The sequence below is a fragment of the Embiotoca jacksoni genome, unplaced genomic scaffold (genome assembly GCF_022577435.1).
Source record: "Embiotoca jacksoni isolate LCO1_2020_lvr unplaced genomic scaffold, fEmbJac1.0.p SCAF_66, whole genome shotgun sequence".
Classification (NCBI taxonomy): Eukaryota; Metazoa; Chordata; class Actinopteri; family Embiotocidae; genus Embiotoca; species Embiotoca jacksoni.
This window is the reverse complement of record NW_027185421.1, coordinates 1471787-1495251: the sequence shown is the minus strand read 5'-3', so window position 1 is coordinate 1495251 and position 23465 is coordinate 1471787. Positions and strand designations below refer to the sequence as shown.

At 45.9% G+C, this 23465-nt stretch overlaps 2 protein-coding genes across 2 annotated transcripts in view; one reads left to right on the top strand and one right to left on the bottom strand.

Moving 5' to 3' along the window:
* The first annotated feature begins 922 nt into the window (after positions 1–922).
* Positions 923–20419, top strand: LOC138213965 (lamin-A-like). Its single transcript, XM_069175307.1, has 14 exons — positions 923–1046; positions 1427–1546; positions 2477–2872; positions 12976–13132; positions 13640–13765; positions 14268–14432; positions 15206–15331; positions 15407–15627; positions 15948–16296; positions 16412–16519; positions 16878–16997; positions 17108–17161; positions 17249–17407; positions 17848–20419. Exons 3-13 carry the CDS (start codon positions 2529–2531, stop codon positions 17369–17371), a joined length of 1893 nt encoding a protein of 630 aa, XP_069031408.1. The 5' UTR covers positions 923–1046; positions 1427–1546; positions 2477–2528; the 3' UTR covers positions 17372–17407; positions 17848–20419.
* pear1 (platelet endothelial aggregation receptor 1) overlaps positions 20413–23465 on the bottom strand; it is a 41215-nt gene continuing 38162 nt past the window's right edge. The window contains exon 23 of the mRNA XM_069175305.1: positions 20413–23111. Within this exon, the coding sequence (XP_069031406.1) occupies positions 22960–23111 (152 nt within the window). The 3' untranslated portion in view covers positions 20413–22959. The remainder of the gene's footprint in view (positions 23112–23465) is intronic.

Genomic DNA, 23465 nt, shown 5'->3' with positions numbered 1-23465 from the left:
TCTGACTTCATGCTGCTGATTGAAGTAATGAGACGAGCTTCTGATCCTTTGTCACGGCTCTGACATGTTTGGACCAGTCCCCTCATCAAACACAGCGGGAAGCAAAAAACCAGAAAACAAAAAGGCTCATAAAGCATCGACGGGTTTGACGTATCAAACTAACGCTGAGCTTTTATTTTGAAAAGCCACACAAAGTTTACAGCTAGCGGCAACCAGCAGTGACGTCCATCCAGCTCCATAGACTCCATGGACGTAGTATCGTCAGGTTTCAATCAGATCGGTCAGATCCACCGCTGGCTCCTCCCCCAGCTCGTCCAAATATGGTCACTTCCTGCTCCAAACCGCTCCGAACTAACAAGATGGTGACGGACAGAATCTGAACTGGAGGATTCATAATGTTCACAAACCAACGATGACATCACCGCTGGCTGATGCTTGCTGGAGACAGATGGACAGCCCCTAGTGGTATTGCACTTTAAGGCACTTCTGCTGTTGGCTTCACTTTTCAGACCCCGAGTAAACGTCCATTTTTTTTTTTAGATACAGTTTATGACCAAAACAAACAGACACAAAATATATACGAATAAAAGGTCGCTCAATATTTGCACGCAAATTGCTTCAAAGCAGCGACTCGGTTCTGTAGAAACCGACGGAAAGAAGAGACGTTCAGACGTCGCTGGGAAACAACTCTGAAAAAGAGGAGCGCTGTTTATAACGGGGAGGTGTGACTCAGAGGTTCTGTAGCCACCGGGCCGGTCCTGTCTCACAGCTTGTTTAACCACACACACACACACACACACACACACACACACACACACCATCAGAAGGACCTGTGACTGCAGTGACTCCACCCCGAAGAAGTAAATATAAGACGCTCAGTTTCTGAGCGTCGGGACTTTTTCAGACTCTCAGGATGAGCCTGGAGAGTTATTCCGTCGTTCACCAGGATCCACTGGAGAGATTTATGGACGTTTTTCCTGCTCGGACGAGTTATTCTTCCGCCCGGATGACAGCCGAAGCTCCGAGGCCACGACGGGCTTTTATGGGTACTTTGGACTTTTTGTTTGATTTCCTCGTTGCTTTTTTTGGAGCAGAAATTTGTGATTTTTGCCTTTTTTTTTTGCCAGAAATGTGTGTTCTTCAATGTCACACGCACACACACACACACACACACGCACATACACACGCACACACACACACACACATACACACACACACACACACACACACACCGGCTGCTGGGAGCTGCTCGATATCATCAGTGTCACCGCGTCTTGAGGTCAGTCTGTGACTGAGAGGAAAAGGATAGAGATAAAGCTGAGCAGTTGCTCTCTGCACACACACACACACACACACACACACACACACCCAGTCTGCGCTGACTCCTCCCCCTTGTGCCCGCCCCCCTCCTCTCTTCCCTCTGCAGCAGTAGGTACATATGCAGTGAGCGACGGCTGAGGAAGCAGTTCAAGACGCCAGCCAAGAGGAGCAGACCCCCACTGGAGAGAGGAAAGGACTGTCTTACTCTACGGATTGTCTGTCTGGGGTACGAGACACACACACACACACACACACACACACACACACACACACACACACACACACACACACACTCAGAGCAGCTGATGAACTTCCAGAAAGGTCCTGCTCAGGTGAGGCTCGCAGTCTGTTTGTCTTTCTTGCTGTCGGGACTTCCGGCTGGTTTAACTTGATCCTCAGAGCGGGACATCCAACGGCACCTGGTGGTGCTTCAGCGTGTGTGTGTGTGTGTGTGTGTGTGTGTGTGTGTGTGTGTGTGTGTGTGTGTGTGTGGTGCACGTGGCCCTCCCACATGAACGACGAGGGGACGGATGGTAAAGTTTTGGTGCGTTCAGCGGAGTCTTTTATTTTTGTTCAAATTTAGACCAAATTCTAATATTAATATTATATTATTATAAAGAAATGTGGATCTTCTGTTCAGCACCACGTCTGTTCCCACACAGCCAGACTGGATGCGTGTCCTTGTACGGGCTTCCTGCAGCATGTTATGAGTCAACGCTTTGGTATTATATTCAGAGCTGCTGCTGCTGCGAGTGAAACGATGATCTCAGAAGACTCGAGGCAAAGAGAAGCTTTTTCTCTGAGAGGAGAGTCGAGCCGCGAGGAGACGGACACGAGGTGGAGGTTTCCACGGCGTTGGTCTGTAGTGAGGACGGGGATGTTATCAGGAGGCCTTTTATCAAACACTGCCAGTAGAAGTTGTGTAAAAGAAGAGCAGACGGTGGATAAGTTTTGTGACGCGGCCTGCTGGCTGAAAGAGATTCTGGAACATGTGATCCTGCAGAGCTGCTCAGAAACTCTCCCGGTTACGCAACACCAAAACATTTCTGCAGGATCGACTCCATTAAAGTTTAACTTTGTGTTTCTGAGGAGGGCAGCTCGGGTACTTCTGTCTTTAACTCATCCTCTTCCTCATCCTCCTCCTCCTCCTTTACAGCCAGTGACTCACCCCCTCCTCGTCTGCACTCTGCAGCTGAGCCGTCATCACCATGGAAACCCCGAGGCCAAACCGCAAGAGCGGCGGACGCGCCAGCGACGTGTCGCCGGTCCGTATCACCCGGCTGCAGGAGAAGGACGAGCTGTGCAACCTCAACGACCGGCTGGCCGTCTACATCGACAAGGTGCGCTCCCTGGAGGTGGAGAACAGCAGGCTGCAGTCTCGCATCACGGAGTCCGAGTCCGAGGAGACCCACGTGGTGACCCGCATGAAGGACAGCTACGAGAAAGAGCTGGCGGAGGCCCGCAAACACCTGGACCAGGTCTCCAAGGAACGGGCTCGGATGGAGCTGGAGCTGAGCAAGATCAAGGTGGAGCACAGGGAGCTCAAGGCCAGGTAGGAGGGGCTTCAGGGACAAGTGGGCGTGGCTACACACACAACATGTGTTATACCTACATTCAACGTGTGTGATTATTTTGTGTGTCTGTCATGAGTCGTCGTTACTGATGACGTCACGTTTGCCGGCTGCTGATTGGCTCCTGACGCAGGAGAAGGAACCTTTATTTTTTATAGATTACAGGACGGTCGTTTTTATTCTATTATCAAGTGATAATTCAGATAAAAACAACACTTTTTAAATGATATTATCGTGAGTAATGTAGCCTCACCCTTGGAGCCTCCCGTTCACACCTCGTTGCTGTCGTGAACACCTGAGGTGCTGCTACACCCTTTTTTTCTGCAGCAGGAATGAGGAGCGCGAAGCCAGACCACGACTTCAGCTCCCAACACCACATTCCTGTTGCTTTGTTCCACTCGTCAGTGGTGTGTGTGTGTGTGTGTGTGTGTGTGTGTGTGTGTGTGTGTGTGTGTGTGTGTGTGTGTGTGTGTGTGTGAAGAATTATTAAGTCGGAGCTGCTTGAGAAATGATCTGCATGTTGGAAATCAATGCAGTGGAGTCTGAATATGGAGTTAGAAGCTGACAGCAGGGAACAAAAGACAACATATTTCTCCCCGTTTGTATCTTCCAGACTTTTGTCTTCCCGTTAAATCGAGCCGTTCTTAATTTAATCAATCTCCATCGTCCATTAAAGATTTCTCGCTGCCTCATCGTCCCGACGGGCTGGCTGGTTTATGTTTCAGGTTTTATTCACTTTGGATTTGATGAGAGAAGTTGAATGGGAGTCTATGGAGCCGGAGGCTTTTTGGAGCCGACCTCTAGTGGCACTCGCTGGTATTGCAGCTTAAAGTTCTCATTTTTCAGACCTGGAAGCTGTACGTCTACTTTTATATACAGTTTATGGTCTCGTCTTCACCTTTGAACATACAATAAAGATCAAGGTCAATTGGGGTCGTTGGTATTCTCCGTTTTAGAAAATGTAACTTTACCTTCTCAAAGGTGAAAACAGGTTTATGGCACCTTTATAATCAGCTGCATCATCGAGGGAAATAAAAACAGTTAATATTTTACGAGGAGCCTCGTAAATGTCAAACAGACCCGGCAGTAAGTTGTGACACGAGAGGTTTCATGGATTTGAGGAGTTCTGCAGTTATCAGGAGTCCATCTTAACTCTGAACATGTGCTGATTGAGTCGTTAACGTCCTTATAAGGAGCAGGCGGAGTCAGACGGGTGGGAGGAGCTGAAACTAAGAAATATTTCAACATGTTTTCAGTGTTGAAACAGGAATGTGTGTGTGTGTGTGTGTGTGTGTGTGTGTGTTTGTGTGTGTGTACAGAGTGTGTGTGTGTTTGTGTGTGTGTGTCTACAGTCGGACCACACATGGGAGTGAGTGCTGAGGACAGACATGTGACATCAGCATTAGTTTGTGACATCACAAACTTAAAAACAGTTGCTTGGTGGATTTTTTTTTTTTTTGTTGTCTCAGCATTTTGACACTTTCTCAGTATTTATGTAACACGTAGACCTGCTCTATAATTAACAAATTAAAAGTCCACTGTTGGACCTTTAACGTGGCGTGTTTGTATCCTGTATCGTCGGTTGACTTTCATGGTGTTGGTGACCGTGTCCCGAGCTCGTCAGTCTGTGGTGTTTATATTTGCACATCCTGCTGGTGTCTGAGGATAAAAAATAAATAAAAAGGCGAGTTTTAATGTGCGAGTTTTGAGAGAGAAACGTTGATGATTCCTGTTTGAATTCCTCTCGTAACTGCAGCTCCTAGCAATGTCATTGTTTTCCAAAAAGGAAGCAGGTCCTTTGACGGGTGGAGGTGGGGAGAGGGAGGGATTGGTTGCCATGGCGCTGTGGGAGTCTTTGGCCGGGCAGTGACTCGAGTTTTTTTGGTGTTTTTTTTATGGTGTCCTCTGGAATGAAGCTGCCTCGCCGTGACAGGAAGTGGGTTTATAAATACACGCTGACGGGCTGCAGAGTTTTGAGCTTTGGGAGGAGACAGCAGCCGGACGGCGCCGCGACAAACGCTCACGATACGTCCGACTTTTAGATTTAATTTTCTCCCAGATCCGACAGACCGCCCGGCAACAGGTGGAGCTGCTCAGCGCCGCTCGGCCAACGGCCCGACTCGATATCTCCTCACACACATTTCTTTGTAAGCATAACTGCTACAGGGACCACATGTTGACCCCCCTCCCTCCCCTCCCTCCCTCCCTCTGAGGCTAAGCCTCAAGCTGTTGGGTCGAGGTGTCAGCCGTCCTCCCGCAGCACTATTTGCCTGGTGAATAATGCACATCAACCGGACCGAAGCAGGAACGTTGAGCTGTAAGCAGACGTCTGGACCTGAAGCCTGACGATCAAAACAAAGCTGAAACACACCAAACGGGAGCAGCGGGACCGGCGTCAGGTCCAGTCCGGTGGGCGGATGTTCAATGTTTAAAGACGGTGATGGCAACAAGAATTCACCGTAAAGAACACAAATGACTGCAAAACACACGGATGAAGTGTGAAGCGCTCGCTGCAGAGGAAGCGTGTTGTGTACGATGAAGTGTTTGAACACCTCGACGTGTTCGGCCATGTTTTCGCCTCGACTTGACCGACCAGACCGACTGTAAAATAAAAAGCGTCTGGGGAGCGCCGTCTACCTGCCGCCACACCTTCACACCACTCCCTGCCGACGGGGGCGGGGCCAAACTCAGCCGCTGTAGTTTCCTGCTGCAGGTCTGAAAAAAGGCTCAGCTCTTTATTTTAGTTCAGTATTTAACCAAGTCTGTTAAAAAAAGGGGCGTCGGCTTTCGATTTGACGGATTTTAATGCAGCAGCTGATCAGTTACGTGCAGGCAACAGATAATACTTTACTTTTTCATTATTTAATTACTTTGCCTTCAACTTTATCGAACGTGTTCGAAGGTCAAATCAAGACAATATCTTGAAAAGTCAGGTACTTTTTTTTTTAGCACTAAACTCCCTGTTGGGCTTCAGCAGAATGACCAGAATTATAAACTCCAAATCACAGACTGTTTGTAAAAGTGTTCGTAGGTCTGAACAATGAGGCCGATGCAGAAGCACCCCCTCCCCCCACCACCACCACCTCCTCCACCTCCTCCACCTCCTCCCTCCAAACAGAAGACTTTGATGGAAAACAGATGTGGCGCTGAATGGCTGCCGTACGGCGCCGCCTCCACTTTGCTTTACTGGTGTGCGATTAATGAGAGAGTCGGTCTTGGGCTCCATCGGATCAGAACTCGGTACCGAACAGAGGTTTTTGGCAGGCTGTGTGTGTGTGTGTGTGTGTGTGTGTGTGTGTGTGTGTGTGTGTGTTAGTAAAGTTTCCATCGAGCCAAACCCTCGATGAGTCACTCGCACTAAACCCCTCTAAGATGGTGGTCGGCCTCCACGGCCTCTCTCCCCGTCCGTCTCTGTTTCTCCACCCAGACGAGGTGGCAGCGCTTCAACCTCAACGATTCCCGTCTCCACCGGCTCGTAGTTACGTAACATCGGTTCCGTGTGCAAAAAGCTAATTTACCTCCCGACATGAATTTGGATCCGAACGGGATGTTTGGTTCTGCCGTATAATCAAACAGGGTGCCGGCCTCTTTCAACTTTCACATGTTCTGCATTAACTTTTTGCTTTTGTTTATAAGGACTGATTACTCCTAATCAACGCTCGAACATCTTGATGCGGTTTCCTCTTCAGTTACTGAATGTTGTGTTTTTGGTCGGGATCTAGAAAAAAATGATCCGAGCTGATTAGAGGATATCGTGTCGCCGTCACGTTTTACGTCGTCTAGGTGTGAAAAGTAAGGTGCCCTAGGTTTATCCTGACTGCACCACAGGCCTGTCAATCAAACAGACACGCCCCCAAAAACAGGTCTTCTTGAATCTTCTTTTCTAATGAATGAGGGATTATTTTCAGATGGACCTCCAGAAAACTAATAAGAAGGAGTGACTTTAGCTAACAACACCGAGATAACTGATGGACACATTTTATTCACTTTGGATTTGATGAGAGAAGTTGAATGGGAGTCTATGGAGCCGGAGGCTTTTTGGAGCCGACCTCTAGTGGCACTCGCTGGTATTGCAGCTGAAGACACTTCTGGATCAGAACCATTTTACAGACCTGAAGCTACGAACTCTTTTAGAAACAGTCTGTGGTAGTAAATGTATTTTGTCAGTTACATATCTAAATCTGATTAGCCGGTCCGGGTAAGTTTAGAAAAAACATGTTCTGACAAAACCAACTTGTTTTTTAGACGAAGAGACGTGAAGACCTTCGATTGAGATCTGAACACCAGAGGGCTGCGAAAAATAAACATTACAGGCTGGCACATGACCATTTCCTGGGATGGAGGACACAATGGCAGGGGTTGTGTGTGTGTGTGTGTGTGTGTGTGTGTGTGTGTGTGTGTGTGTGTGTGAGATAAATCACCAGAGAGTTTCAACAACGCAGCCTTTGCCAGAGGACCACCCGTCCACACATGTGGCAGATGGGAACAGAGTTCTCAGTGTTTCCAGTCTTAAAGCAGAGCAAATGTCGAGGAGAGCGCGCACACACACACACACACACACACACACACACACACACACACACACACACACACACACCAAAAAACAAACTTTGTGAACGGAGAAGAATCTCCTCTTCGTCTCGCAGACAAAACTTCAAACTGAGCCTCGAACACAGCGTCAGTCAGCCAGAAGAGAAAGAGAAAGGTGTGCCGCCCGCTGATAACACAGTGTGTGTGTGTGTGTGTGTGTGTGTGTGTGTGTGTGTGTGTGTGTGTGTGTGTGTGACGCATGAAGCAGCTCTTGTTCCTCCTTGCATGGTTAGTGGTTGATTCATCAGTGTCAGCAGCTCCTCACTGGTTCACCTTCAGCAGCACTTTTTTTTGTGTCATTAACAAAAATAAAAGAAATCACATGATGAAAAAAAAATGCCTGTAATCATCTTTGGAGTTAATGAGTCACTTTTTTAAAAATTTTTTTTTTTTTATAAGAGGTCAAACTACTCTGCCAACAACCGAGTTACAGTTTCAATCTGTATCTTGGTGCTCAACTCTCATTTGCATTCATAAAAAAACCCGGTGTACCTCCCCCCGTCGTCGAGGCAACGGATTCACCGACAACCGAGGCCAGAAAAACTCCTGAAAAACTGAGTGCTGCTAAATGTCAGCTAAATAAAAGCCATGTGTAGTAGAGAGAGAAAGAAATTAAAAAAAAAAAAGGATTTGATGCTTGGAGGTTGCGGTTGTGGGACGAGCCCCGACGACCGGCCCGCTCTCACGCAACGCTAACATCCTGGAGTCCAGACGGGAGCTCGCTGAGGACTGGAGATCAAACAGGATACAGAAAAAAACCTTTTCTTTTTTCTTTCTTCACCACACCGCCGCAGTAATGTCAGATGAGCTGTAAACTGCTGACTTTCACATGCTTTCCTGTGATTGTCTGAACGCAGGCGATCCGATGTTAGAATAAAACATCGTGTTTGAGGGAAAACAACAGATTTTTAAAAATGAAACTTTTATTTCAGGCATCTGAGACGAGACTGTAAAGTTACGTCAGATTGTTTATAAAAGAGTTCGTAGCTTCAGGTCTGTAAAATGGTTCTGATCCAGAAATGTCTTCAGCTGCAATACCAGCGAGTGCCACTAGAGGTCGGCTCCAAAAAGCCTCCGGCTCCATAGACTCCCATTCAACTTCTCTCATCAAATCCAAAGTGAATAAAATGTGTCCATCAGTTATCTCGGTGTTGTTAGCTAAAGTCACTCCTTCTTATTAGTTTTCTGGAGGTCCATCTGAAAATAATCCCTCATTCATTAGAAAAGAAGATTCAAGAAGACCTGTTTTTGGGGCGTGTCTGCTAGTTCTGAGCAGGAAGTGACCATACTTGGATGAGCTCGGGGGAGGAGCCAGCGGTGGATCTGACTGATCTGATTGGAAACCTGACAATACTATGTCCCGCCCACCGATAGCTGTAACCTGACTGTACCACAGGCCTGTCAATCAAATAAAAAGCACTTCTGCATCGGCCTTATTTTTCAGACCTGGAAGCTACGAACACTTTTATATATATATATATATATATATATATATATATATATATATATATATATATATATATATATATATATATATAGTCTATTTTTTTGCTACTTTAACATTTTATGTAAAAGTGTTTTGTCTTAGCGACCTTTGACCTCAGTACTCGTCCGGTCTCTGAACTGGTTCCATTTCTATTTCCGGGTTCCCGTGTTTGTTTTTTTATCACTTTCCTCTTCATCACCTGCAGCGTTCTCCACAGAGAGCCTCTCCACTAAACTAGGAAGGAGGAAGGGTGGGACGGGAAGGCCCCCCCCCCTGGTTGTAAACACAGTGGGCAGCCCTCCCAGGTGTGTGTGTGCAGGGAGGAGGCTCCGCCCCCTGGTTGTAAACACAGTGGGCAGCCCTCCCAGGTGTGTGTGTGCAGGGAGGAGGCTCCGCCCCCTGCAGCTACTTTCACACACAGGAAGATTCTCAGGATTTAATATGTGAAAAATAGAAAGTGTGAAGTAGAAATAAGTGTTTGGTTTTGCTGCGAGTGGAGATGACGTCCTCGTCCTGCAACAGGACGGACTCGGATGGCGACGCTCTGCAGTGAGAGCTTCAGATTTGGTTTGCAAAGTAGTAAAGAAAACAAACAAAAAAACCCACAGAGCAGGCTGGTGGGTCGGTGCGAAGGTCGATGGCGCTTTTATCGGAGCGTGGTTGGAGTTCAGAGCTGCTGCTCCACCCTGCACGCTGTACAAAGAAAGAACATGCTTTCAAATGACTGAATTAATGTTCCACGTTTACGTTTTGTTGTCTCATAAAACCTTTTTTTTTTTTTTTCTCTGTATAGAAATCAAAGACTGATTTCTTTTTTTTTAAACCTGCAACAGAAACGTCGACACCTCATTATTTTTGTTTTATTTGTATTATTATTTCTGTGCGTCCTCCACGGCGTGGTGGAAAATGTGCTTGGGGGGGGGGGGGTCTTGGTTGGTTGCCGCGGCAACGGCATAGCAAAACAGGGGCGGGGAGAAGAGAGAGAGGCTTTTTTCTCTCTCTCACTCCAGGAGGAGGAGTTCGTTTCTTGTTACCAGGGTGGACAAAGATAGCTGTGAGTCATCCTGGAGGCCGGGAGCCCAGCCAACACATTCCTCCTCCTCCTCCTCCTTCTCCTTCTCAGATTTCTTGTCTCTATTATTCCCTCTTTTTCTGCTGTCTTTTTCACATTTCCATTTCTCCCCCCCCCGCCTCCCCCTCACCACTCCTCCACCTCCCAGCTCACACCGTCTCCATCCAACAGCTCCCATTTTCTTTCTGTGCCTTCAAATGTGTCAGTTTTAAATTATCTATTTTTACTCTATAAAAAAACAACAACTTGATATTACATCTGAAAATGCTGCTGTAATGATGGAAAAGCTTTTTATTGTTATTACTATTTTTTTTTCCTTTGGAAGAGTGCAGTCGTGTGTGTGTGTGTGTGAGAGTGTGTGTGTGTGTGTGTGTGTGTGTGTGTGTGTGTGTGTAATTGGTATTCCTCTTCTCGTTCAGGATGTAAAAGATGCTCTGAGGAACAAAGGTCAGTTTTTTAGAAACAGCTCGTTTTACTCGATTTGAAACTGGCGGTAGTTTTGCACTTTATTTCAGTTTTAATCTGAATTTGTGATGTCGGCTCGTCTCCTGCTGGTTTATACTGTAAATATTAAGTGTGAGATCGTTGACAATTAAGTGCAGAGTGACTCCATGGCCTGATGGGACAGATCATAGCTGTAACCTGACTGCACCACAGGCCTGTCAATCAAACAGACACGCCCCCAAAAACAGGTCTTCTTGAATCTTCTTTTCTAATGAATGAGGGATTATTTTCAGATGGACCTCCAGAAAACTAATAAGAAGGAGTGACTTTAGCTAACAACACCGAGATAACTGATGGACACATTTTATTCACTTTGGATTTGATGAGAGAAGTTGAATAGGAGTCTATGGAGCCGGAGGCTTTTTGGAGCCGACCTCTAGTGGCACTCGCTGGTATTGCAGCTGAAGACACTTCTGCTGACGTGATTATGCAACGATCTTTGTAGACTTTACAGAGTTTCATGATTTTTGGCACCAGCCAGCAAATATTTTATGCGGGGAAAAAAAATAAAGTTAACATAGCAGATCGTTTCACAGTTAAATAGACAGATTTTCCCCCTCGGTTCCTGGTGGAGACCAAAAACAGAGCTAAAAAAGAAAGAGAAATATTTGACGTAGATTCCACGACTCCAAATGAATGATAATGTTGCTCACGACAAACTAAACGAGTTTAACGTGAACTTACCGCTGCCCCCAAGTGGCCAAACGAATCAGTTCTTGCAGTTGCAGTTCTCGAGTCTTGCATCAGTGTCGGATGTCATTACGCTGATTAAATTTGGACCCACTCACAAACTGGACCTCTTCTGAACAACAGGCCATCTGGGAGACTTTTATATAATTACCCATTCCAGTTCTCATCATGAATGTTTTTATTTTTTTCCTGGCCTTTTCAGCTTTTTCTTTTTCCCTGAAAATTGAAATCCCCTACAAAAGCTTTTTTCTGGAGCTTCTTGAAAGCAACAATAGATACGGATTGCTGCATCATAATAAACCAGTAAATCACAGTTTCACGTTTTGAGGTTGATGTTTTGAGGATGAACTCCCGAGGATCCGCCTCGTCCTCGTCCGCCGCCGACCGCGAGGACTCTCGGAGGTCTGGAAGCCGTCTCCCGCAGCAGATGGCCGTTATTAGTGACAATGAAGACTTTCCCACGAGGCCTAATGCGATAACAGGGAGTCCATTTCCTCCTCGGCAGTGTCTGATCCACCTTCACTGCTAACGACGTCTCTCCGTCCCCTCCTTTCTCTTCGGGTTCTGCTGGACATGTTTTGTTTTTCTGCGGCCGGATCCGAGTTGTTCTTTGTTTTTTCCTGAGCAGCGCTGCTGCACGAGCACATGTGCCACAAACGTGAACTCTCTTCAACACCGAGTCCCTCGAGACGGAGCTTAATGGCCTCGCGTTCAGTTCGGAGGACGAATAACAGCAACTGAAGTTCTTCAGTTAATGTCAGCGAACAACTGCAGCAGTTGGTGTCGAAGCTCTCGTTATCGGACGCCTGCTCGCTTCCCGTCAGCACATAGAAAAGAAACTTCTTCCAGAGAAAAACATTAATTGGATGAATAAAAACGGGTTTTGAAGGACTGCAAGGTAAAACCTCTGACCACAAAAAACATTTAGTAAATTATATGGAGGGCAAAGAATAACTTTAGCATGACAAATAATAAAAACATTTGGAAGCAATAATAAATGAAAAGTAGAAGTAAAGTCAAGACATTATTTTTATTGTTATTCTAACAAAATATATTCATCTTTATGTATTTAATCATTTATTTATTGCTTTATGTCTCCATTTAATTATTTCTAAGCGAATCAAACCTTTAAAATCTACAAATCAGAAGCCGTCCGTGCTGATTTAGTGAAGTTTGATCCTACAACTTTGTTGGCAGAAATGTAGTTAATAAAATCTGTATGAAAATGATCCAAGACAGTAACTTGACTATTTCCTTTTTCATTGCCAAAATGTTTTTCATGTTTATTTATGTGTATTTGTTTGCATCACATCTGAAAACGTGAGTGAAGTCAAAGCCGCATTTCAAACGCGAGGCAGTGACCTTTAAAAAGAAAAAGAACAATTACAGAATAAGATGTGCAGAAGCTTCGACTTGAAGCCACTTTAAATGCAGCGTGAGATGAATTGCACAGCTCTGACAAAAAAAAAGGCCAAGTCGTCAGTTCCCAAACTACAAAGTCGTGAGTCGAACAAGGTCGGGTCAAAACCGAGTAAACGTCTGGACACATTTGAAATTAGTGCTTTTATTTTGTAACCAATACAGGAAGTCATGAAATTCGGCCAACAAATGGTACGACTTCACGTTACGAAACATGTCAAACGGTTCTGAAAAACTCAGGTGAACTGGCGCAGGAGGGGGGCGAAGTTTAGAAGGAAACCAGCAAAACTAACGTCCACTTCCTGTCGTTCGTGTCTCCGCAGGAACTCGAAGAAGGAGTCGGAGTTGGAGGAGGCCGTGGGCCGGCTCAGGGACCTGGAGGCGACCCTCAACTCGAAGGATGCCACCATCACCACCGCGCTGGGGGAGCAGCAGCGCCTGAAGGCCGAGTCGAAGGACCTCAAGGCCCAGCTGGCCAAGGTAACGGCTCGACGCGTCTACGTCATCAACAGGGAAAACTTTGTGGCTTCAAAAGAGGAAAATCCTCCAAACAACCAGAATGCTTTGCGGTCTCTTCCTGTGGGGAAGTAACTTTAAAAGCGGCTTTAAAACGGTCCGCAGACTTTGCTCAGGTTGTTTTAAAATCACCGGTTGCCACCTGTTAGAGCAGCAATCAGCGGTCGGAGTGCCGAAACCACAGCGAGTGACATTTGAAATGATCATCTCGTCTTCTCGGTGCAGAAACGTCGCGGCTGAATTATGAATTTTACGCGGCGCCTCCAGGCAGCTGATTATGAATGAGGACGAGGTGGCTGCACTCTTTCTGCTGTTTGTTTTATCAATGACTCTCCCCTCAGCGCCGGCAGGCGTACAGCTGTGGCCTCGCTCCACCTACTGGCCAAACTGAGGAACTGCATTTTTTTTTTTTGGCTGCACAGTTTTACACCTCCAGCTGTTTAACAAGCGTTTCTCTCTCTCTCCTCCCAGTTGGACCTGAACATCTCCGACGCCAGGAAGCAGCTGCAGGAAGAGATGCTGAAGAGGGTGGACGCCGAGAACCGCCTGCAGACCATGAAGGAGGAGCTGGAGTTCCAGAAGAGCGTCCACGAAAAGGTTTTTATTCACCTGTCCGACGTTTCATCTTCCACCTTCAGATGTGTCTGGCAGATGCACTAACACATCAAACACAGTACAAATAGAAACATCTGCAGATAACTAAATGCTTGACTCATCAGTTCTCGCCATAATTAAATCGTAATCTTTATTTTTGTTGCGGCTTTAATCGAAGTTTGAACCTAAAACAGCAGATGTGTGTTTTCCAAAGGTTGACCTAACGAGGAGCCGCCTAAAGATTTCCCTCCAGGAGCTGCGCACCTCTAAACTAGTAATCAGTGCACAGCGACGGACTGATCAATACGATTAAGTTGATTGACAGAAGCAGGGTTCTACAGGTGGACTGTTTGTTTTGGTTTACAGCCGATACGAGTGACTCTAATGTGAGAATCAGCCTGTGATCAACACAGTTCAGACGAGTCCAAAGACAAATCCAAGAAACCAAAGCTGAGTGCTCCGGTCGATGGACGCCGCTAACAGTAAACTGCGTCGGTGTCTGCAGGAGATGCAGTCCCAGCAGCAGTGGAGGTCGAAGACGGTCGAGGTCGACAGCGTGCAGCGGGAGTACAAAAGCAAGCTGGCCGACGCGCTGATGGAGCTGCGGATCCAACACGAGGAGCAGGTCCGCCTCTACAAGGCCGAGCTGGAGAAAACCTTCAACACCAAGGTACGCCGCCAGATAGCTGCAGCCAGAGAACGTTGCATCTTTTAACGTGTGACGATCAATTTTAACCTCTCTGTCGCCACCCAGAGGAAAAGTACGGATTTAACATTTTCTCAGATTATCTATAATCCCCAGTTTCCCCCAAAAATTGGGACGCTGTGTAAAATGTAAATATGACTTGTTAATTAAACAAAAAAGACCCGATTGTGTAGTGGAAATCACTGCATTGGCTCAGGAATACCCCTCGAAAAACCCCAATGTCTATGAACACAGTTTGTCGTTACATCCTCAAATGCAGGTTAAAATACTGCAAAGAAACCAGATTTCAACACGATCCAGTTCATGTAACAAATCAACTTTTTTGATTTGATTTCTGGAAATCAACAGGAGAGGGACCATCCAGCTTGTTATCAGCGCACCGTTCCCCCAAAAATTAGCATATATTTTTCAATATATATATTTTCTCCGTTTCAACATTTGACATGTTGTTTTTGTTCCGTTTTTAATTAAATATGTGTTCACGTGATTTACATCGTATTCTGGTTTGTTTACATTTTACACAGCGTGCCGACTTTTGGGGAAAAACGTGGTTTTATATGTATTTTTCTCTCATCGACATTCAGGAGACAAATGAATTCAGCTGTCCTGCGGGAACCCGTCCTGAGTGATGTTGTAAATGAAACTGTAACCTGTTTTTTACAGTAGTTGACAGGAAGCTATGACCCTCTGAGAGCGTATATATTTCAGTGAGGCTGTAACTTCTCTCTGTGCACCAGCTGGAAAGCACCCGTCAGTCAGCTGACAGGAACAGCCAGCTGGCGGCAGCCACCCAGGAGGACCTGCAGTCCACCCGCATCCGGCTGGAGGGCATGTCAGGTCAACTCAAACAGCTGCAGCGACAGGTACGCAACACGCCGGCTCTACGCTTCGTCTCGGTGGTTTTTACCGGTGAACTGAAACGTGTCCCTCTGAACCAGCTGACGGTGAGCGAGACCAAGATGTGCGAGATGGAGGAGTCTCAGTCGCGGGAGCGCGACATGATGAGGCGGCGGCTGGAGGCCAAGGAGCGGGAGATGGACGAGATGAGAGCCCGCATGCAGCAGCAGCTGGAAGAGTACCAGGAGCTGCTGGACATCAAACTGGCGCTGGACACGGAGATCAACATGTACCGGAAGATGCTGGAGGGGGAGGAGGAGAGGTGAGTGGTGGTGCTTCTGCTCCTGGTTTGTTTTTCATTGTTTCCAATTTTGACATAAAAAGTCAATAATGGGACGTTGTGACGTCACACGCTGCTCGGAAACCAGGTAACACCCATTTAAATACAGACCTGCAGTTGTGATGTCACTACTCGGTTTGTTTACATGTTGTTGGGGGAGTGTGTGTGTGTGTGTGTGTGTGGGGGGGGGGGGTAGGACCACCGGACCATGTTTTATAGGCTACGCTACCAATTGGTAGTTCTAACCCTAACGGGTTCTCCCGTCTCGCTGTGTGAAAACCTGTCCCTCCATGTCCCCCCAGGCTGCATATGTCCCCCGGCACTCTTCCTACCACCCAGGTCACGGTGACCAGGAACTCCGGATCGGGCCACGGCCACGCCCACACCAGCCGCCTGCTCCTCTCTTCCGCCGCCTCGACCGCCGCCTCGACCGCCGCCGCCGCCGCCGCCGTCACCTCCGGCAGCCGCAACTCGTCCGGGGCGAGCAGCACCAAGAAGCGCCGCCGCAACGACAGCGAGACCGGCAGCACGCCGGGCGGCACCGTGACCAGGACACGCATCCATCAGCACGCCTCCGCCAGCGGCCGCATCACGGTGGACGAGGTCGACCTGGACGGGAAGTTCATCCGTCTGAGCAACAAGGCGGACGAGGTGAGCGCCTTGTTTCACGCCGAAGACGCGACATCACGCCTCTTTGAGGTTTAGTTGTCTGATTATTGGTGGACTTCAGTTCTCCGTCCGATCATCCGTCTCTTCTCTTACGCAGGACCAGCTGGTGGGAAACTGGCTGCTGAAGGGACAAGTCGGGAGCAACCCTCCTGTGATCTACAAGTTCCCCTCCAAGTTCACTCTGAAGGCCGGAGCGACCGTGACCGTGAGTTACGCTCAGCTCCTGTTTTAACTCGAAGGTACTCGAGTCGTGAAGCCGTGACGTCCTGACGGGTCGCTCCATGTAATCGATGAGTCATCAGTCTGTTCACATTTATTTCACGTTTTTAAAAAGCCATGAACACGTTTTTTTTGAAGAAACGTTGGGCAGGGAGAGAAAAGAACAACTTCGAGATCCAAAACAGGAATCCTGCCTCAATTACCATGGCAACACACAAACAACACCATTAACTGTGTGCAGCTTCATAGACGTAAACAGGAAGTTTGAGCACAATCAAAAATAAACTGGAAATGTTTGATCCTTCTTTTCTTTTTTTAAACCCTGTGACCTTTGACCTCTACAGATCTGGGCTGCGTCCGGCGGTGGAACCCACAAACCTCCCACCGACCTGGTGTGGAAGAGCCAGAACTCGTGGGGGTCCGGCGACCTGCTGCAGACGAGCCTGATCAACGTCAGCGGGGAGGTCCGACTGCACTCGTCTCACAAACGTTTCCGGTTGTCGTCGTTGTTGTTGTTGTTGTTTGTTTTTGAACTCCAGCGACTCAACAGTCTGTTTCCTCGTCTCCCTGACAGGAGATGGCCGTGAGGAAAGTGACACGCATGCTGTCGTTCGACGACGACGACACGGTGAGTTCTCCGTCCGTTCCTCCGTAACCATCCGGGAAAACGTGCTTCAGCGGCTGAGCTCGACTGTCGCGTTGTCGCCCCCTGCAGGAAGCTCACAGCACGAGCAGCGCCGACAACGAGTACAACCTGCGCAGCCGCACGGTCATCTGCGACACCTGCGGCCAGCCGTCGGACCGCGACGGCGGCGGTCTGCCCGACAACCTCGTGTGACGTTCCTCCTTCGTGGGCTTCGGCGAGCGCAGACAGGTGCTGCACACTGAGGAAACATCACAGCAGCACACCTTAAATGTTAGGACAGGATTTTATTACAAATTTAAATAGAAACCCAGAGTATCGTGGATCACACAACACACACACACACACACACACACACACACACACACACACACACACACACACACACACACACACACAGCAAAAACCTGATAATCTCCCATGTAGAGTTTTGTTCTTGTTATATTTATGTTTCTTCATTTCAATGGTATCAAATTTTCCCTTTCATGGCAGTTCAGTTTTTTTTTGTTCAACATCTCATTGAAACCGAGCGATTTGACAATCAATGACACAATTACTCAGAAATGACCCGCGAAATAAACTTTTGAAAAAAAGATTTAGTCAGAAGAAGACGTGAAATGAAGCGTTTGGATTTGACTTGAATTTAATTTCTGCTGCCGTTCCTCCTTCAGGCGGCGTCAACCCGCTGATCTGCTCCATCATGTAACGACCGGACCTCCTCCTCCTCCTCCTCCTCCTCCTCCTCTTCCTCCCAAAGGAGGACACGTTTTCGACCATCGGGATGTTTGTTTTTCATATTTATATTTTTTTTACATGATTGTGTTTTAATTTGTCTGCAGGTTAGATTTGCTTCCAGGGTTTTTCTAGCAGAAGGTAATTATTCAGCTTTAAAGTTATGTAACTGCTTGCGTGCTGCTGCTGCTTGTAACTGTAACACACACACACACACACACACACACACACACACACACACACACACACACACACACACACACACACACACACAGGTCTCCATTGACCAGCGCTCGTGCTTCGATCCGGTTTCTAGAATTTATCTGCTGTGTTTTCAGAGCAGTATTTTTCTGTCTTTGTGCTACAAGAAAAAACTAAAAGTGTTTCAAAAGAAGCCAAAGACCCTAAAACTCAGGTTGTTTTTTTGTTTTTTTTCACCGTTGCCTTAGACGTCACATTTCCTGTGATCCGGATCACTGCGGTGCACAAAGAGAACCTTCGTTTTATTCGAGATGAATATTTAGCCGAGACGTATTCTGTCGTGTTTTTTCTGAGCGTCTATATGGAAAGAGGGAACTCTTGAACTCTTGTTTTGCCGGAGACGTTAACTAAGTGCTTCTTTTTTCCCCCCAAAGAGGTTTAATGGTGATGATCGGACGTAGATCAATAATAAGTACCGTGTTTTTCAGGATAAATTTGGTGCCGTATATGCAGCATATATTTACAGCTTTTCTCTTGAATCAACACTATTTTACTACGAAGCTGTTGCGTCTATTTACAGACTGCAACAGAAGCTTTTGTACAGATTTAAAAATACTAAATGTGCCTTCAGAAGACGGAGAGCGGCTCACATGCTTCGTATCTTGTGACTGTCAGTCGTCCGCCAAATTGTGTTGCTCCTATAAAAACTGGTCATAAGGGCTTTATTATATGTTTTGTTTTTTCTTTGCTTTAATCTTTACTGGCTTTGCAAATCCTCAGGTGCTATTTTTCCTTTTTATAATTTGAGGGGGTGGGGGGGTTGTGGGTTTTGTATGACTTTGGCTTGTTGCACTGCTTTTTATCGAGGACCTCGCCTGTTATGCACAGCAGGTAGATTTGTACTGTAGTCTGGCAGCTGAAGTCCTTTATACTCCAGTGAAAAGCATATCAAGGCGTTTACTGAGAATACTTGATTTGGTTTTGTTTTTCTATTTTACTTTATAGATTTAATTTCTGCCAAGTTAGATTCTTTCATGATTCTTTTTTGCAGTCTGGTGTTACGTTTAATTCATCGGTCAGTTCAGTAGAAGATACCGTGTCAGTGTCACGTTTTCCCTCCGAGTTAAATGTACACGTATGTACGAGCAGGGTTTAAAACAGACGGGATATAAAAGAGTTTGCAGCTTCAGGTCTGTAAAATGGTTCTGATCCAGAAGTGTCTTCAGCTGCAATACCAGCGAGTGCCACTAGAGGTCGGCTCCAAAAAGCCTCCGGCTCCATAGACTCCCATTCAACTTCTCTCATCAAATCCAAAGTTTCCAGTTTCCAACCAGATCAGTGAAGGCAGCTTTGACGTTTGACGCTTAGCCGGGGAAAAAAACGTGACAACGGTGTCCTCTAGTGGACTGACGGTTGTATTCCACACTACGGTCAGCCCTGTATGACGGCAAAGCATGTAATACGCACGACCGTCCACCAGAGGGAAGCGTGTCTTTGACATAAGAAGAACAGGTACTTAAGACATAGGCAGGTCATGTGACAAACATCTCTCGAGTCTGAGTAAATGAACTTTAACTCGGCGGGACGGAGTTTCCGAACCATAAACACGTGGTTTTGTTTTCCTGAAGCACATGACGCTGATACGTTCCCTCTAGTGGATGGGCGGTGTATTACACCACGGTACCGGGTCGCTACATGACACCAGATCAGGTTCTGACACCAAAGTGCCTTGAAGCCCGAGACAATCATGAGAGAAGTGACCTCTGTTTGACCTCTGTGGCTCTAATCTACATGAAATTATGAGAAATGATTATTGTATTTAATATTGTGATATATTGACAACTAAATCCTCCCAATCAGAGCGTTTGAAGTGTGTTCGGGGTTGTTTGGGATCCTTTCTGACTGATTATAAACAACTTCATGTGCAACACTTTTCCCTGTTTTCTTCCTCCAGAATCAAACAGCTGCCAAAGAATCGATGTGCTCTCATACAAAAGGCCTTTTGTAAACTCCTGAGCTCGTTAAACGTCTCGGTGGAGGTCTCATTAATCATTTTGAAGGATTTGGGAGGATTTCAAATTTTATACCCAAAGCCATTAATGCCAAAGTTGTAATTTCCTTGAAGTGGGATTTGTCTCAGATCACGATGCTAAAAACACTTCGGCGAAGCTGTTGAGTTGACGTCATTAATGTCTTTTTTTAAATGATGCAGAGTAAAAAACTATTTTATACATTTTTTTTCGGTGACTGATGATTGTTTTAATTATTTTTCTTCATATAGAAAATAAAGAAACCCACAAATGAAAAGTGCAGATGTTTTTTATTTACATTATATACACGGTTCCCATGGTTACATTCAAAAAATATATGGCCTTACGTATAAAAGCTACCCAGGATCATAGCGTCATGAAGCACAATGTACATTCTGTCTGGTTTTCTACTGTAATTATCAGGAAGATGAACTTCTGCTCAATTTTTTTATACACAACAAACCTGTTACAGTTTTCTGAAGTTGTTTCATTAACTGTTATTGACAACGTTGGAGCTCCTATTTTTAAAATTGTTTTCCCCAGACTGTTAAAAAGCAAATGAAACAACTTTACAAAGTTGTTTTTTTTAATCAAAATTACCAATCAGCCGAATAAACAGCCATTTCACCCAGATTAGAAAATAAAACCGAAACATCTCTGAGCAGAAACAGTTCCCCAGTTAATTGAAAATAATCCCATCAAAACACTTTTTTTAAATTTTTTTTGATAGGGACCCCTTTTGTCATAGACAGTATTCCAATCACAAACACTTGGGGGCACTGCTTCACAAAATATCAACCAAAACCTTTTTGAAGCTGCATGAAGCGTGAAAGTGATAAAAAGGCGTGAGTGTTGGAGCTAATCTGGGCTCAGACTGCACAGTGTTTGTCTGTCACCATGGTAACGCTGTCAGATTAAATCTTTGTCCAGTCAACGTCCACGTTTAGTTCCTCGTGTCGTCGGGGAGGAGGGGCAAGAAGCTGTCAATCACGTCTACGGAGGCACTCTGTCGTCCTATTGGTTGAAGAACACGTCGTAGGATATGTTAAACGAGACGGGTAAACATTAGACTAGACTTTTTTGTTGCTGTTCTGCGATGATGTCACTACGAGGCCCGTTTGGTGTTCCCAACGTTCGTATTCAGGAAGAAGCTCTATAAATATTTAAAGATGGCCGACACGTCACCACTTCCTCCCAAAAGTGAAGCAAAAGTGCGACAGAAATGAGCACCGCCGTGTGGCAAATTTTGCGGCCAAAGTCTGCGGTACTGACCAGAAGGGGTGGAGACATAGTATCTAGGCCCCGCCTCCTGTCCCGCAGCCACACACACGTAAACACACTATTTGAACTTCACAAACACCAGCTGCCATCTTTGTCGTGGATGCTCGCTGTACGCTGATCGTTTTCTAGCAGTCTAGCTAGCAACATATCAACTACTTGTTCCCCAGTGATTGGTTGAGGGCGGGGCAGGAGGCGGGGCCTCAACACCACATCTCCACCCCCCCTCCGGCACTTCTGCACAGACTCCGGTTGCAATTGCCTGTTGATAGATTGGATCAGCGGGAAAAACCCTCTGCCTGTGATTGGCTGTTACAGACAGGGACCAGTTGATTGACAGCTAAAACAACCAATCACAAGTGAGGCAAGATTACAGGACCATTCAGACACAAGGCAACTGAAGCGTCTTTTACTAATGCATATATATGCATTAAAAATAATTCCAACTTTATATACAGTCTATGTTTGGCACTTAGAGTTGCATTATGGGTAATGTAGGCACCACATATTAAAGGGGTAAGAAATATCAGAATACAAAAGATTAAGTTTGTGCTTCTGCTGCCGTCCATTGTGAGTCTGACTGTTAAATTAGTGGAGAAGCCCTTTAAAGTGAGCAACATTTTTTCCTTGTTTTTGGGTGAACTGGCCCTTTAAAAATGAATCAAAAACATTCATCATGCTGTTTTATTTTTGGCTTGTAATCCCATAACCAGTGTTTGTGCCCACACTGACCTGTGAAAGAAGCAAAATGTAAATGATCTTCAGTCCCATAAACTTTTTATATTTATCTTCTACTTCTATATTTACAAAGTTGTCACCTGACGGCAGCAATAAACCGCACAGGAAACGTTTCTGTCCATGAATGCCGCATTTTGGAAAAACGTCAATGACACAAATCACCGTAAAACGCTGCGCTGCTAAAAACAAAAAAGATCTTTGAAGAAGTCTGAATAAAGAAACAGTTTTTTAAATGGGCAAAAGTTTCTGTAAAGAAACTCAAACAGAAGCAAATCAACAGGAAGTCCAGCTGTGATTCGTTCATCCAAAACTGCCTGTTTAAAAAGCAATAAAAAAAAGAAATATTCCCCAAAAAACGGAACAAACACCTTTAAAAAAAATGATTTCGTCATGTGGTGATGAAGACGGAAAAAACAAAATTGAAGTCAGCTCATCAGTAGCAGGTCAAACATGTGGAAAAGTAAGAATTTTAATTAAATGACTTTCCCACGTTTTTCTGTTTTAAACCGTGCAGTCCTCTGGTGGGTTTTTGGTGAAGGCGGCCCGCTGTGCTCCTCAGCCTGGATGACAGGTCCTTCACGGTGAAGCGAGTACCACTTTCAGCCCACAGGGGGGCGCTACTGAGTCTAAAAGGAGAGCATCGTCCACAGCAAGCCCTCTCCGCTGCTCTGTGGGTGGTCGACAGCTTTTTACTGGCAGAGAAGAAGCACATAAAGTTTGCTGTTTCTTCATCATCCCTTAAAGTGAAGAGGAGGAGGAAGAAGAGGAGGAGGAGGAAGAGTGGGGAGATCTCTACTGTGAAGCTCACTGAGGTGTTCTCCTCGGGGAGGGGCAGGGGGACGGCGGGCGGCGCACCGGAGGCAGGTCGTAGTGTCCCGGGATGTGGCTGTTCACGGGGAGGTCGTAGTGGCCCTGGGGGTCCTCGTGAGGGGCGTGGCCAAGGGAGCTCTGACGCTCTGGGATTTAAAACAAACAAACAAACAAAAAAAACAGCAGGAATAAGAAAATATGTCCATTTAATTTTCTGATACAAAACAAAAATCCTCAGATTATCATGCATTTTCATTTGATATTCATTTATCTATTAAAGACCTGTAAAACTAACTCACTAAAAAAATACTGTAATAAATACAGATTGATTGATTAATTGATTAATTGATTGCAGGGCGACAGAATAAAACTGTACTCAGAATAAAGACATTTTACCAGAGGATTGTTCTTTCTTTCTTTTTAATAAGCACATCTATTGTTTTATTGTTAAAGCAGTGAAAAGTGTTTCATTTTGTACTTTGCAATTGTTTTGTTGTGAT

Excerpts from the sequence above, each read along its gene's own strand:
- LOC138213965 (XM_069175307.1), top strand. The coding sequence starts at position 2,529 with ATGGAAACCCCGAGGCCAAACCGCAAGAGCGGCGGACGCGCCAGCGAC. Across the intron at positions 16,297-16,411 it reads TGAGCAACAAGGCGGACGAG|GACCAGCTGGTGGGAAACTG; the intron begins GTGAGCGCCTTG and ends TCTCTTACGCAG. Across the intron at positions 16,998-17,107 it reads TGATCAACGTCAGCGGGGAG|GAGATGGCCGTGAGGAAAGT; the intron begins GTCCGACTGCAC and ends TCTCCCTGACAG.